Source organism: Lepidochelys kempii, chromosome 1 (assembly GCF_965140285.1).
Source record: "Lepidochelys kempii isolate rLepKem1 chromosome 1, rLepKem1.hap1, whole genome shotgun sequence".
Taxonomy (NCBI): Eukaryota; Metazoa; Chordata; order Testudines; family Cheloniidae; genus Lepidochelys; species Lepidochelys kempii.
In genome coordinates, this window is record NC_136380.1 from 212812609 (window position 1) to 212827814 (window position 15206).

Sequence of the window (15206 nt, forward strand, 5' to 3'; positions counted from 1 at the left end):
CTTCACTTAAGAAGGAAAAATCAAATGCACAACTACAAAATGGGGAATAATTGGTTAGGTGATAGTACTACTGAACAGGATATGGGGGTTATAGTGGATCACAAATTGAAGATGAGCCAACAATGTGATGCAGTTGCAAAAAGGGATAATATAATTCTCTGGTGTATGAACAGGAGTGTCATATACAAGACACAGGAAATAATTGTCCCTCTATTTGGCACTGGTGAGGCCTCAGCTGGAATACTGCATGCAGTTCTGGATGCCACACTTTAGAAAAGATGTAGACAAACTGGAGAGAGTTCAGAGAAGAGAAACAAAAGTGATAAAATGTTTAGAAAACTGACCTATGAGGAAAGGTTGAAAAACACAGACTGAGAGAAGACCTGATAACAGTCTTTAAATATGTTAAGGGTTGTTATAAAGAGGAAGGTGATAAATTGTTCTCCAGGTCCACTGAAGCTAGGACAAGAAGTAATGGACTTAATCTACAGCAAGGGAGATTTAGGTTAGATATTAGGCAAAACTTTTTAACTATGAGGGTAACTAAGCTCTGGAACAGGTTTCCAAGGGATGTCGTGGATCCTCAGCACTGGAGGTTTTTAAGAACAGGTTGGCTAAACACCTGCCAGTGATGGTCTAGATTTACTTGGTCCTGCCTCAGCACAGCAGGCTGGACTTGATGATTTCTCAAGGTCCCTTACAGCCCTACATTTCTATGATTCTATGGACATGTTTTTTTTGGTAAATGGTGCAAAAAAAAAAAAAAAAGAAACAGACAAACTGAATTAGTCTAAACAAAAAGGCCTACTGTGACACTCTTTACTTTAGAGTAGCATGCTGGCACCCCCATATCAGTGACCATCCCTGGTGCTGTAGTGTAGTAAGCAACCCTTTCCAGGACTCTCAGTGCAGGCCAGTATTTAGGGCTGCCCTGTGTGGTAACTCTAGGATACACAATCTGCATTAGTCCACCAGTGTTGCCACAGGAGCCATTAGAGAAGCCACCTGCACCAGCCCCTGCAGATCCCTAGGGAGACTTAGGAGCATCTCAGCCATTTGTGTCCGGTGTGCCTGGAATTAGATGTGGCCCCTTTGCCTGCTTCCCATCTGGGCACAGGGCTTGGTAATTGCCAAGCTCCTCCATGCTAACAGAGGCCAGAACTGGTAGGGCTACCCCAGTCAGGCTGGTGGCCAAATATGTCCCCTTCTCTTTCTGAGATCAGCAGTTAGGCTCATTTGTCATTACTAATGGTGTTGGGTGCAGCATCCAGCTTCCTGACCATCAGACATGGGGGCTTCCTGACTCACCAGGGGCCTCTGCCATCCCCATCATCTCATTTGGTGCTGAAGCAGGGTGCATTCATAGAATCATAGAATATCAGGGTTGGAAGGGAACTCAGGAGGTCATCTAGTCCAACCCCCTGCTCAAAGCAGGACCAATCCCCAATTTTTGTCCCAGATCCCTAAATGGCCCTCTCAAGGATTGAACTCACAACCCTGGGTTTAGCAGGTCAATCCTCAAACCACTGAGCTCTCCCTCCCTGCATTGCTGTCCCAGGTCTTCCCTGACCCCTCAGTTGGTGGGAGATCCTGCAATTTCATTGCTCACTTCTCACAGTGGAGCCTCCATCTGTCCCCGCCTGCTCTGATTCAGCACACAACCTGCCTAGGACTGCCTACTCCATCTTGGCCCACCCTGAACGTAGCTGTGAAAGCTGCTTAGTGGACCCTGCTTCTGTTTGCTGGCATGGGCTCCCTTCCTCACTGTCCTGCAATTCTGGCCCCAGAGGGACATCTGGGGAATCCAAAGGGACAAGGAGAGACTATGTCCTCTAAAATCCAACGCTCTGCTGCCTGGGATAGGGGCCGAGTGAGCCAGAGCCCCTCCCTCCATGCTTGGCCCCGGGGAGGGAGGCACAGGAAGAGAGGAACAGAGGCCTCCCCCCAGGCAGGTAGTGTGGGGTGGGGAGAGTGCAGCAGTCCCCTGGGGCACAAGACAGGGGAGTCACTAGGCAGAGGACATGTGGGGCAATCACATATCCTCTCCTTTAGATTGTGCCCCCTTCAGTATGGGGAGGTGCCAGTTATCCATGCCTTCTGCTTTGCACCACACTTGCTGTGAGGGGCAGATTTAAAATTTCATGCTAAACTCTCCTCAGGTAGGCCTGCTCTAACACATACCTACTGTGTTGGGGTGTATATCCAATCTGGCACTGACAGAGTTTTTTTTTTTTTTTTAAACAGAAAGGAGATTTATTTGTAACAGTTACAGAGAATACAAAAGAATAAAAAAAAACTTAACAACAAAACAACGCAATCAGAAGGTATAACTCAACAGCTTTCAGGAGGGAGAGGTGTTCAGGTTAGCCCAGGCCCAGAGCGGGGGGGCTTCCTCGACACTCGTGGTCTTCCACCCTCCTGAGTTACCTGGTGGCCTAGAGCGGGGGGGCTTCCTCGACACTCATGGTCTTCCACCCTCTCGAGTTACCTAGTGCCGCGCCCAGGGTCACCGACCCTCCCTCTCCTGAGAGTGCCCGACAAAATGGGCACGGCTGCGGGGTGGGTGGTTGGGAGGGAGGGGGGTACACCCATGTATAATAGGACCCCTGGCACTGACAGAGTTAGAGGGAGCTGGAGAGCTCAATTAAGGCACATGGTGGAAACGACTGGGCATGGCTGGCCCAGTGAAGGATGAGACCCAGCTGAGGAGGAGCTGGGTGACTAATAAAAAGGAATGGCAGAAGGAGAGAGGGAAGCTCAGGGGAAGAGTTGGTCTTGAGATCCTCCCCCGAATACTCTGGCAAAAGTGCAGGAGGAGAAAGGGAGCAAACACAAGTGTGGAGCAAGCTCTGGCAGTGAGCCTTGATAAAAGAGAGAATCTGGATTTCCAAGGAGAAAGTACTGGCAGGTGCTCAGGTGAGGAATGGAGCACAGGGAGAACTTAAGATGGAGGAATGTTCAAGCCCAAAAGGGCTTGGGGAACTCCATGCGGGAGCCCTGTGAGCTCTGGCCCAGAAAGAAGGGTGAGCCTGGAGAAGCCGTGGTGCCTGGGAACATAGAGAGGTCATGGAGGCTGAGAAAAATACAGTTTCATACTGGGCCTAGGAAGAAGCTGTGGAAAAGGTCTGCTGACAGACTGAGGTAGGAAGAAGCCCAGGGCGGCAGTGCGTGTGTGTGGGATCTGAACAGACAGATTTTGCCTGCTCACTACAGGGTCCTTAGGCTGCAATCCAGAGGAGAGGGAGGGTCTGGGAACCCTGATAGCCCACTGAGAAGGGTGGTACAAGGTCCCCAGAGACCAGGGGTGGAAGGATTAGTGAGTCTGGACTTGGATCAAAAACTCAGTGTGAGGCTGCTGGACTTTTATCTGTGGTGCTCTCTGCTATCCTGGAAAGGAAGGACTATAAGTGAGCTAGCCAGAGGGCCAAGTCCTGAGAAGAAGCAGGCCAGGCTGGGCTGGAGTGACTGTTGTCAGGGGGAACCTGCTATGCCATGCCCAGCCACTGCGGGCAGGCCAGCCAGTGAGCCATTCTTCAACACTGACACGTGGCTTCTTCAGGCTGAATTTAATCTTTGATTGCCCCTCCCCTGGCCACCTTTCCACTGGGTGGAAGTGATGGGGGCTGTCCATTTATTACTCATCCCATTTTTTTGGTGATATTCAAGACCCACCTGCCCCTTTGTTACACTTTGTGTGTATCAGTGTTACAATCTGCCATGCAAAATTAAGGACCCACCAGCCCCCTAATGCAGTGGTTTTCAAACTTTTTGCGCTGAGGCCCTGCTTTGAGATAAAAGTTTTGGTTGCGCCTCCCCAACCTAGACAAAAAGAGGTGAGTTGGGGGTGCAGGTGGAACTTCCTCCCCTAGCCCTGCCATGCTGAGCTGAAGCCTGAGCATCGCCACTCAACCCCCCTGAACGTTCCTCTCTTCCCCCTAGAAGGGCATGCCCCGGTTTGAAAACCACTGCCTGAATGTGTTACATAACGTGCTCCATTGTTTTTCCTTGCTGACGTCTCCACTTGGGGGCCTCATGTCCTTATGGCCAATGTAGTGCTCTCCTTGGTACAGGAGAGGTGGGATTCAGCTGCACTGACTACACAACAGAAGCTCTATCCAGATTGATGCAATCAAGCAGGACCCTGGGGTTCTCTCTAGCTGCCAGGCGGACTAATGCAGATTGTGTATCCTAGAGTTACCACATAGGGCAGCCCTAAATACTGGCCTGCACTGAGAGTCCTGGAAAGGGTTGCTAACTACACTACAGCACCAGGGATAGTCACTGATAATCAGACCTGGTCAAAAGTCGGAATTTCCATTCCTGAAAAAAAATCGTTCTATTTCTCAACAAAAAGTTAAATTTCCCATGAAAGCAAAAATCTGAAAAAAGAAATTCATTTGAAAATGTCTAATGGAAATTGAGCCTGAGAGCTCAGCTGTAGCTCCTAGGATTTCTAAACTCCTGACTCTCCACTGGCTGCCAGGAAGTCCTGAGAGCCCTGGCTCAAGCGGAAGTGAAATCTGAGCCTGAGAATCCAAGCTCCAAAGGTCCCAGTTCAGCTAAGGTTCAGGGGACCCTGGAAGCCCTGACGTCCCCGACTCTGGGGCAGTCTGTGTACAGGGCCTGGTCTGGAGCCACAGAGTCTGGATGTCCATTGGAAAATTCCTAATGGGCTCTACTCATAATCAGATCAGTAAGCATTAAGAACAAGGTCTAACAGCCTGAACAGAAAGCCCTACAAGCCTCTGTTGCCAGTGATAGTCACATGTTAAGAAGGAAGCTCTATGACACACTACTCCCTCCAATTTGCTACTGCTATTCATGCTCCATTCAGGAGGCCTTGAGCAGTCTAGGTTCCACAGGAGGAGCAGGGGTGGTTCCCTGTGTTTCTGATGCAGCTGATCCCAGGGGTACTGTCCCAGCTCTGTGGTTTTAGTGGTGTGGCTAAAACTGGACCCCAACATCTCTGAGGGGTTGGATTTTAGAGGTTTATTTTTCTCAAATTATACAATGATCAGCATTCAAGGCTCCACATTTATTTGCCTAATAAGGCAGAATCATTTTTCACGCTGTTCTGCCCTGTACCAAGGAGGGTGGTTGCATGATGATCTGAGACTGAAGCGAACATGACATCAGAAGCGGACTCGTCACTCATATATGGTCACAGCTGGAGTTTTAGAATTGTATTGGATGTTTTGGCTGCATAAAGTTTTAGATAAACTCTCTGATAATGTCTAAAAAGGTGAATGTTGTTTCTATTGGTTCCTTCTGGCAGCTGATGCTAGTGTCTGAATCTATATATTTCCCTGCAACTGCTTTGTTGTCACTTGTTAGACACAGAGAAGCCAGTGCAGTGTCAGGAGGGCACAGGGGTCAGGATGGCAATGAAGGGACATATCTCTGCTCAGCTGCTTTGGCTGTTTCTCCTCTCTCTTCAGGTCGCCATGGGTAAGTGCCTGCTTTATTTCTCTTACTGAGCCGGGCAGTCTGGAACTGAGAATCCACTAGAAATGTGTTTTATTCCAGAAGTCAGTGGACAAAAGGCAAGCAGGCAATTGAGTTAAAGTAAATTTGTGTCTCAAATTAGCTCCCAAAGGTGATTTTGAGAGAGGAGGTTTATATATTTACAGTAATCATAGATTTTACCCAGTCACCGACTGTGCGTATTTATGAATTGTCCCACTCTTGTAGCACTGTGAGCCCAGATTTGGTTTCAAGGAAAGACTGACTTCAGTGCTTAGAAATTCCTGATAAAGAAACTTGCTACAAGACAAGCAAAGTGGGCTTCTATATTGTGAAATCCAGTCTCATCCCCCTGTCCAGCTCTGTGCCTGAGTATGGGGCCTGTAAATAATTCCAGACATACAGCCCATACAATTTAAATAACACTGCTATGCTGTGTGTGTCAAATGTTCTGGGCCAACTTCAGCAGGGTTTGAGCGATCCATGTGTCAGGACATTGAACGGTCCAGTAGCAGCCTGTTTCTTTGAATTGGTGCAGTGTGAGACACTGAAGTATAAATCGGTGAAGTTGAAGATGGGAATCAGATTTTAAAACCTCAAATATTTTGCTAGAGACAAACCGTGGTATCACACCTGGTAAGTGCAGATCACAGATAGCTCTGCAACATCTCTGTGTCTGGGAGGGTAGAAGCTGGGGATTGCAGAGCAAGACATATTCAGGAGCAGTTAATGTGAGGTCAGGGCTGTGGTTAGGGAAATTGGTGCCCTGGGCAAACTTGTATTTTGGCCTCCTTGCCCCCCATTGCCCTGGGCCCTGATGCCTCCCTGAACTCCCCCTCACCCCCCATGGGCCCTGCTGCCTCCCTGGGCTCCCCCCATCACCCCTGACCCCCACTCCCTATCGGGACTCTCCTCTGGCCCCCATTGCCTCTCTGGGCTCCCCCTATCACCCTGTGGGCCCACTGCCTCCCCTGCTCATTGCCCCAAGCTCCCTTCCACGACCTCACACCCTAGGACTGCCCTGCTCCTTGCCTCTTGGCCATGGTGCCCCCCTGACCACAACGCCCTGGGCAGTTGTCCACCATCGTCCTCTCTGTCTGGAGTTTGTACCTGAACTTCCCAAGAAATTCAAACAGAATTAGCTGGAGTTTGATCTCACAATAAAACTGAACTTCACCAGAGAGAAGCAGTAGAGAATTCCACTGGGATTCCTGGGTAACCACACTGACAGGCTTAATGTGAAAATATGGGACCCTATTCTCTCCACACGGTCAGAATGATTTCCATTAGCTACCATGGGCGTAACTTGTACCTTTCAGAGAGAGAGGGTGGCTGCGGATTCCATTTATGAACAGTCTGGTGAGAGTATTAATAGGAGTTGGTTACAGTATTGCTTTTCTTGCCTTTAATGTGGCTCTGTGGAACAGGAATATCATCATCACACTTGTGTCTAGTTAAAAGTTCATAATCCAACAGACCATGAGCATGTTGTATGAGCTTGAAATTAAATAACAGTTTAAAATGGCACAGGAGTTCTCTGCCACCCTCCCTCAGTAATGGGGTGCTTTTCAAATCTACAAATGCCCATTTATATATGGGCCAGATTCTCACTCTTGAGAAACTTCTCGTGCTGTGTAGGCCCTTGCTGCATGAATAGTCCTGCTGAGTCCAGTGGGACCACTTGTAGAGTTAGGTGGTGCTCGGCATGAGGAAGAGTGTCAGAATCTGGCTATATCTCTCTAAACACAATCCCTCATAGGATATACTAGAGGAAATATAGATTAATGTTATGGGGAATGTTCCCCCTTAGTGTATGGAGTACCCCCAACAAAGGCTCTGATTAAAGAATCCCATGAAATTTAGTATGCTGAAAAGAACATGTGCTAAAGGACTTAAAATTCAAGCATGGAAGAGCTGAAATCATTCAGCTGTAAGACCATTTCCTTTAATCCCCAAAATGGTCAAGAGAAGGAGAGTAAATATTGTTTGGTTAACTTAACTGTGAATTTTAAACCTTAATTTAGAGGTTCCATGTTTTTCTTATTTGTGGGTTTGTTTGTTTTTTTCCAAAATCTAAAATATTCTCAACGATTTGTGTGCTTTAAATTACCCATACTTTTCCAATCTGTATTCCAATTTAACAAGGGCTTTTGGTTTTTGCCTTGGGATAATAATTTACAATGGGCTAAAGGGGATTTTGTTGTTAAAGCAGTAGTACTATATACATTACTGACTTTTTTTGCTAAAATTCGTAACTAGAAGAGTACTTTAATTCCCTTACTCTAAGAAGTTATTGGAGGAGCATTCACTTGAATAATCCACTGTTGACTTCCAGTGGCTTTGAGTCAGAGATACCAGCAAATGCTATGTGGAGGTCCAGCAGTAGTGTCATGGATATATGACCCTTGCCCATGTATGGCTCTTGCCCATGGCCAGGAGTAAATCATCCATCAGGGCCACTAGTGCCATCTCTGCTGCATGTCCTCATGTGAAGCCTGATAGGGAGAGGACCGGCTGTTGGCCCTACAGGTAGAGTTGGAGGGACCTTTGGGTACATCTACACTGTGTTTTAAAACCTGCAGCAACCAGTCTCGGAGTCCAGGTCTACAGACTTTTTGGGTTTGTGGGGCTCATGTTACAGCACTGTGTAGATGCTTAACCTATGAAACCCATGGAAGGGAAGGGATTAGGAAGGGAAGGGATTAGGGTTCAGAGCCCAGACAGCCGTGTGAGTGGCAGCTTCTGCACTGCTGTTTGTAGTGCAGGGGAGTGAGCCTGTGTCCGTAGACCTGTGCTCTCAGGCTTATGGCAGTGGGTTGTAAAACACAGCGTACCCTCGGTGAACCTCACCATTAGCCTGCACAGGAATGGGAGATTAGATACCCGTTAGTAGCTGCAGAGATTGGCTGAATCAAGCAATGGTTTATTAAGTAATGGCTGGATTATGTTAAATTTAGGGGGATGTTTCGGCACTGACTCCATGGGTGCTCCAGGGCTGGACCATCCACGGAAAATTTAGTGGATGCTGAGCACCCACCAGCAACCAAGCTCCCCCCTCCCCCCTGGCACCTCCCACCCGCCACAGTCAGCTGTTTTGCAGCATGCAGGAGGCGTTGGAGGAGCAGGGACAAGGCATGCTCAGAGGAGGGGGCAGATCTGGGTGGGAAGAGGCAGGGCAGGGGTTGGGGCTTGGAGGAAGGGGGCAGGTGGAGGCGGGGTCTGGGGTGGAGCAGGAGTGGGAAGAGATGGTGTGGGGGCTTGGGGAAAGGGGGTGGTTGGAGGTGGGGCATGGGATGGAGCAGGGGGTTGAGCACCCCCAGAGCCCGGAGGAAGCCAGCGCTTGTGGGGGGATGATGGTGAGGGGCAGTAGTGGACAATCAGTTTGTAAACAGCTATAGGGTAATAGGTCTATAAGGAATAGCCAACATGGATTTGTTAAGAATAAATTACGCAAAAGCAACCTAATACCTTCGTTGACAGGGTTATTGGCTAATGGATGAGGGAAGCAATAGACATGCTATATTTTGACTTTAGTAATGTTTTTGATATAGTCCCATGTGACATTCTCATAAGCAGACTAGGAAAATGTGGTCCAGCATCCGATGAAGTGAGCTGTAGGTCACGAAAGCTTATGCTCTAATAAATTTGTTAGTCTCTTAAGTGCCACAAGCTCTCCTTTCCTTTTTACAGATAAAATTGGAGGTTTTTAAGAGAAGGTTAGTCAAACGCCTGTCAGGAATATTCTACATTTACTTGGTCTTGCCTCAATGCAGGGGGATGGACTAAACAAGTCTCTTCCATCCCTTCTTTCTATGATTCTCACCTCAGAGGAAGTGAGGATGATTTCTATTAGAAGGGGTCCGAGGCGCACTCAACTTTCACTGGGCAAGAAAGACTAGGATCAAAGTCGCAATGTGATGGCTTGGAGTTTCTGGGATCCTCTTAGATTTTCAGTTGGGTGAATGGGTCAAATTAAAAGAAAGGTTGCATTCTCTGGCTTTTGTCTGATCTGTAGTTATTAGTGTCCTGAGAAGCCCTCTGGCATGCAGGTGATTTTTTCTAAGAAGTGAGCTGACAGTTCAGTGCAGCAGAAGGTGCTGAGTTCTGGAGCTGTGTAGGCACTTAGTGGGCTGATAAAATTATTTATTGTGTCTCAGTCTTGCATCCTTTAAGCAGGGAACACTTAAGATGAAGTTCTATCTCTAAGGCTGGCAACATTCTGATCTGTTGACCCATGAGCAGCTGCTCAAGGTTATTCTGATAACTGACATGGGGCCTGCCCTACAAATGAGCTGATATGGGTCTTTTTGCTACAGAATTTTGTTAGCAATGTGAGCTGCTATTTCCAGCATTTTATTCCCTCATGGGTGGGGGAGGTGGAGATAATATACTTGAAATCATACTATACCCCCAAAAGGTTCTAATTCAGAGATGGCAAACTGTGGTCCATAATACCAAAATGAGAGGAGATGCCTTTTAATGTTAACAATGGTGCTGCAAATCTAGAAGAACACCCATGGCTATTGGGCCCAGGTGTGTCCCTTTTTCTCACACAGATCTAATTAGAGATGGTTGAATTGTTCGTGTGGAAAGTTTTTTTTCTCCAAAAAGATGGTTTTGTTATAAACAATTTTTTTTACAGGAAAATTTCTATTTGGTTGAAAAATTTCAATTTTCACATAAGGACTATTAAAATGATTTCATTTTATCTTGATGTAATGTTCTATTTCAGCATTTTAGTTTAAAGAATCAAAACACAGGGACAAATTTTCATCTTGTTTCAAAATGTTGCCTGGAATTTTTTTTTCTTCAAATCTGTTCAAAAAATATTTCTGGCAAAAAAAAAATTTTCAGTAAAAAATATTGGTTTTCTGAGGGAAATTTTGATTTTCCAACCAGCTTTTGTTCTAAAGTTGTTCCTTTCCACAGCCTATCAAGTGACACAATAAGTAGGGAAGGATCTTTGAGTTGTATCTTCCTGGTCATTCTGCAAGACTTTCATGACTCTCCATGTGCTACCAAACCAACATTCAGGCTCATTCCTGGCATTTTGTGAGGCCCTGGTTGTCTCTCCTGTTTCCAGTACCACAACAGGAATATCATAGGTAACCAGAGTTCACTGTTGGAGAGCTCCTGTCATTGCACAAAAGTCACAGGCTGAATGGGGATCTCTGAGATATAGTTGAGCCAAGCAAGTCTAATAAACTTGGATGTAATTTGCAGTTGTGTATCAGCAGTAGTGCCTTTCAAATAAGTTCTATTTCTGGGCTGAGGCTGGCAGGGCATTCAAAATGGCACCCATGTGTCCTTGTATATCAACCTGAGCCTCTAGGCAACCTGTGTGATCAGTCAGGCTCCTTTAGAATGTGTTATTCCTTATGTGGTGTACAGAGAACTGTTAAAATTACAAACAACCACCTTAAATTGTAAGAGGGTTCCTGGTCCTGCTTGCAGGCTAGGGACCTCTGAGAGAAACCCTCTGACCTGTGTCCTCTTAGGCAACCTGCAGAGAGCTAGCCTTGAGCAAGGTGGGTGGAATTGTGCATCTCTGCTTTAGGGACCATCCTTCTTTTTTTGGGGGGGGGGGGGGGAGTTGTTCCTGTGTGTTAGGGTTCTGGAGTCTAAGAAATAAAATTGTGTTCCATTGCAACCTTCCAGAAAGAGTATTTATATTTTCTTCTACTTCTCTGGGTGTACGCTGTGTTTAAAAAAAACAACAACAACAACAAAAACCTCACTAGGGACTTCCATGGTTCATATTCTCCTAATGGTTTAAATCTCACCACTTGCATGAGCAGTCTTGTAATAAGGGACTAGCTCTTTACTGTTTATTTGTGTCACTAGTGGCTGTTGGTTTCTCATAAGCTTGAAATTATCAAACCTTGCAACTATCTTGTGTACCACGTTCACACCCATACATTTGCCAGATTATCTCTCCCTAGTTGGGTGTAACTGCTCTTGGAATCTGAAACCCTCACAGAATAATATTGTTACCTCTTTTGACCTGAGCAGTTAAAAGCATAAGAACGGCCATATTGGGTCAGACCAAAGGTCCATCTAGCCCAGTATCCTGTCTTCTGACAGTGGCCAGAACAGGTAATCCATTCCCCAGAGGGAATGAACAGAACGGTGATCCATTCCCTGTTGCTCATTCCCTGCCCATCCTGGCTAATAGCTATCTGTAGACCTACCCTCCATGAATTTTGAGGCTTGGGGCAGAATTTTGAGGTTTTGCAGGTTGTCCCAGTTAGGAGAAATTATTGGTAGAATCTGATATTTCTTTGATGCATTCCTGTTTATTTCCAAGGAATGTACGAAGTGCTTTCCTCCAGAACATGGCAGGAATAAAACAAGAGACAATTTCTTTGCTCACAGCTCCAAGCCCCCTTTCCAGTCAGCACTTAGCCCAAAAGCTCTGTCTCTAGGCTTTTCTCAGGGCCATGTTCCCAGTGTTTATTATGGCTGTGTCCTTGTATTTGCTGCTGCTTCTACACTCTGGTGTTTTCTCCTGCAGTTCTGCTTATCTCAAAAACACAGTAACACACATAGTGCCACCAGTCAATACCCCAACCCTGCATTTGCTATATCAGCCCCTGGGAAATCCTTTGGGCCATATCATACAGCTTCTGCTCAGCCTTGCCATATGGGCCTGTGTTTGGGGCAGTCGCCTCTATTGTTTCAGCTATTGATGAACAAAGGGGTATTTAAATTCTCGGTCATTTAGCCAGAATGGAAGGGCAACTGTTACATCTACCAGTTTCAATGGGGTTTAACCCAGCCATAACAATAAGCTACAGACAGCCAATCATCACTGGAATAGCACCTCAATGTGCAACCACAGCTGTTTAGTTTGTGGAAATGACTGGAACCGTCAGAAGATGCTAGTACTGGGGATGTGGTCAACAGATTGTTAAATGATCAAAAACACGTTCTGCTTTGTCCCAGAATCACACAAAGGCCTGGCTGTCCACTTCTTGAACCTTTTACCAGGCAAAGTGCATATGAAGTATTGCCATTCTGAATACATCGTGTTTGAAACCCACTGTACATGCAGATTGCACAGGCAGAAATAACTACCCAAAGTGCAAACCAAAGGAGAACCAGACACAAGGCTGTTTTAAGCAGTTCATAAATAATTCCAGCTGGTAGAACTCAGAGTATTTTGTAACCTGCTGTAAATTATACTGTTGTCCAACATGCCCTGGCTGACTCACCTGCACGATGCAAATGTAAGCAAGGTAAAGGGGCTTGACCCTGTATTGGGATATATCATTTAGGGTGTGTTCAGGGTGAATGCGCTGTCTTTGTTTCATGGAGCGGCGATAGCCCCTCCCTCTGAGAAAGTGGGAGTAGGTGGCCTCTCCCCTTGTGGGGTTGGCGGGGAGAGTGGCAATTGGAGGAGAAGGACGGTTGAGGGACAGGGGCAGGGAAAGCCTGAGAAAGAGACAGAGAGAAACAGAGTCTGGGACTAAATGGAGAGAAACAGGGTGAGGGGACAGGGCAGCCAGAGGGATAGAGGGAAACTGGGACTGAGAGGAACCCAGAGTGAGTGGAGAGGCAGAGGCTGGGCAGGACAGGCAGGCAGGCAGGAGAGGGTCTCTGTCAGTTTAAAGCTGGCTGGTCAAGTCAGTTCATGTTCGACGATGTGTTCCTGAGCATCCGTCCCTGTTTGTTCCTGAGCATCGGTTCCAGTGAGTCAGGTCTAATGACCAGTGAATATCATGAGTCAAGTTCATCCTGTCAGGAACTCACAAGAGGCACCTAATGCTCAAAATCTGACTTGGTCATTATCCAGCACCAAGTGAGATATTTGGGTAAAGGGGAACCTTGAAGAAAATAATAATAATAATAACCTAGAAAATAATAGCTTGTGCATACAGAGATATAGATATATTTTTTTATTTAAGTGCGTTACATTTAGTTAAGTACACTTAGTAGTAAATGATAGAATGATTTGAACACACACACACACACACAGTTTTTTATATTATCTATATTCATCTATTTAGTGTTATTGTAGTTAGGTGGAATCCAGTTTTGTTTGTTCCAGGTTAAATATGTTATGTAATTTTTTTGACAACCAGTTGTAGTGTCTTGTCTACCATTAAATAACCTTTTATCATGCTGTAACACTACCCTGCCCCCAGCTCTCACCTGCTGAGTAAATTATGCCGCCACAGTGTTGGACTCTTAATAAATCTTGGTCGGTGGTTTTGGGACAGGGTGACCCTCAGGTGTATTTCAAATTATAACACAAATAACTCTCCTCTGAGAAAAGAAAAGGAGTACTTGTGGCACCTTAGACTAACCAATTTATCTGAGCATAAGCTTATTTCTTTTTGCGAATACAGACCTACACGGCTGTTACTCTGAAACCTTCTCTGAGAAGTCAGTTTACACAAAGCTCCATTCAGGTGTGGGTCTGGTCTTGTATCTTCTGTGCTGTGAGGAATACAGTTTTTTTTTCTCCTTATTCCTTCATCGATCCTCTCTAGGGGTTAGTTTACATTAGAATTCCTACAGTGGCATAGTTGATAAAGTGACCATTCGGAACCTCATGTACCTGATATATTTGAGGCCAAGAAGGTCAAGGATGGGTCTTAAACCTCCTTTGTGTGTGGGTACCAGAAAGTACTAGCAGCAGTGAGTGGTCCTGATCAAGGAGCAGTATCTCATGAGACAGGTCCCTGAAGAGGGATATGAAGAGAGGGTGAAGAGGAGATGTGGAGAGGAATTGGATGGCATAACCCGATCTGAAGATACTTAGGACCCAGCTGTCGGTAGTGACTGAGCCCCAAGCATTGTAAAAGTGGGCTAGCCAGTCCTAAAAGGGGAGGGAGGAGCAATGACAAGAACAGTGCTCTGGACCAAGGAGTCAAAATGGACACTTGGGGGGTGCCAGGGTCGGTCATGTGGACTGGCCAACCCTGAGTCCAACTGCTTCCTCCTGTGGGATCTGTCCCTTTCTGGAGTAGTCCCATTGCGCCTGAGGAGGGAAAAGCTGGCCAAAGGTGCACTGTGGATGATATTACTGCTGCTGCCCAACGCCATAGCGGTATGTCTGCACTGCTGGTATGTACACCCCCAAGAATCACAGGGTAGCCCTGGAGTCCTTGAGGGAGTGCAGCATCTTATCAGTTTTGTTGGAGAACAGCGTTTGGCTGTCAAATGGCTAATCCTCAATAGTTTGCTGGACAGCTGGACCAATGCCTGAATTCTGCAGCTAGGAAGCCCTCCTCATGGTGATCTCAGGCCATCACCATGGCCGAGGTATCTGCAACATCTAGCGTGGACTGCAAGGACATCTTAGCCATGAAGCAGCCTTCAGTGACAAATGCCCCAAATTCCTCTTGCGAGGCCTCAGGGCAGCTGGTCTGCAAACTTTGACATAGCTGCCCAGTTAACAAAATTGTATTTGGACAGCAAGGCTTTCTGGTTAGCAATTCGCATCTGTAAGGAAGATGCGGTGTAACTCTTCCTGCCCATGAGGGCCATTTGTTTACAGTCCCTTTCCTTGGAGGTGGACTTAAAATTGCCCTGCTGGGCTCTGTCATTCACTGCAGTTACAGCTAGGGAATTTGGGGCGAGATGGGAGTGAAACCCCTCAAACCCCTACACCGGAATGAATGTGTGCTTTTTCATGCATTTAGCTGCAAGCAGTACCCAAACCAGAATGCTCCAGAGGGCCTTAGCCAGTTCAAGGACCGCCTCATTGATAGGGAGGGCAATTCTCCCAGGAGCAG

General features: G+C 46.6%; 1 protein-coding gene across 1 annotated transcript in view; it reads left to right on the plus strand.

The window, feature by feature from the left end:
• Positions 1–5378: 5378 nt before the first annotated feature.
• Positions 5379–15206, plus strand: part of LOC140898583 (scavenger receptor cysteine-rich type 1 protein M130) — an 84391-nt gene continuing 74563 nt past the window's right edge. The window contains exon 1 of the mRNA XM_073312584.2: positions 5379–5448. Coding sequence (XP_073168685.2) covers positions 5379–5448 — 70 coding nt within the window. The remainder of the gene's footprint in view (positions 5449–15206) is intronic.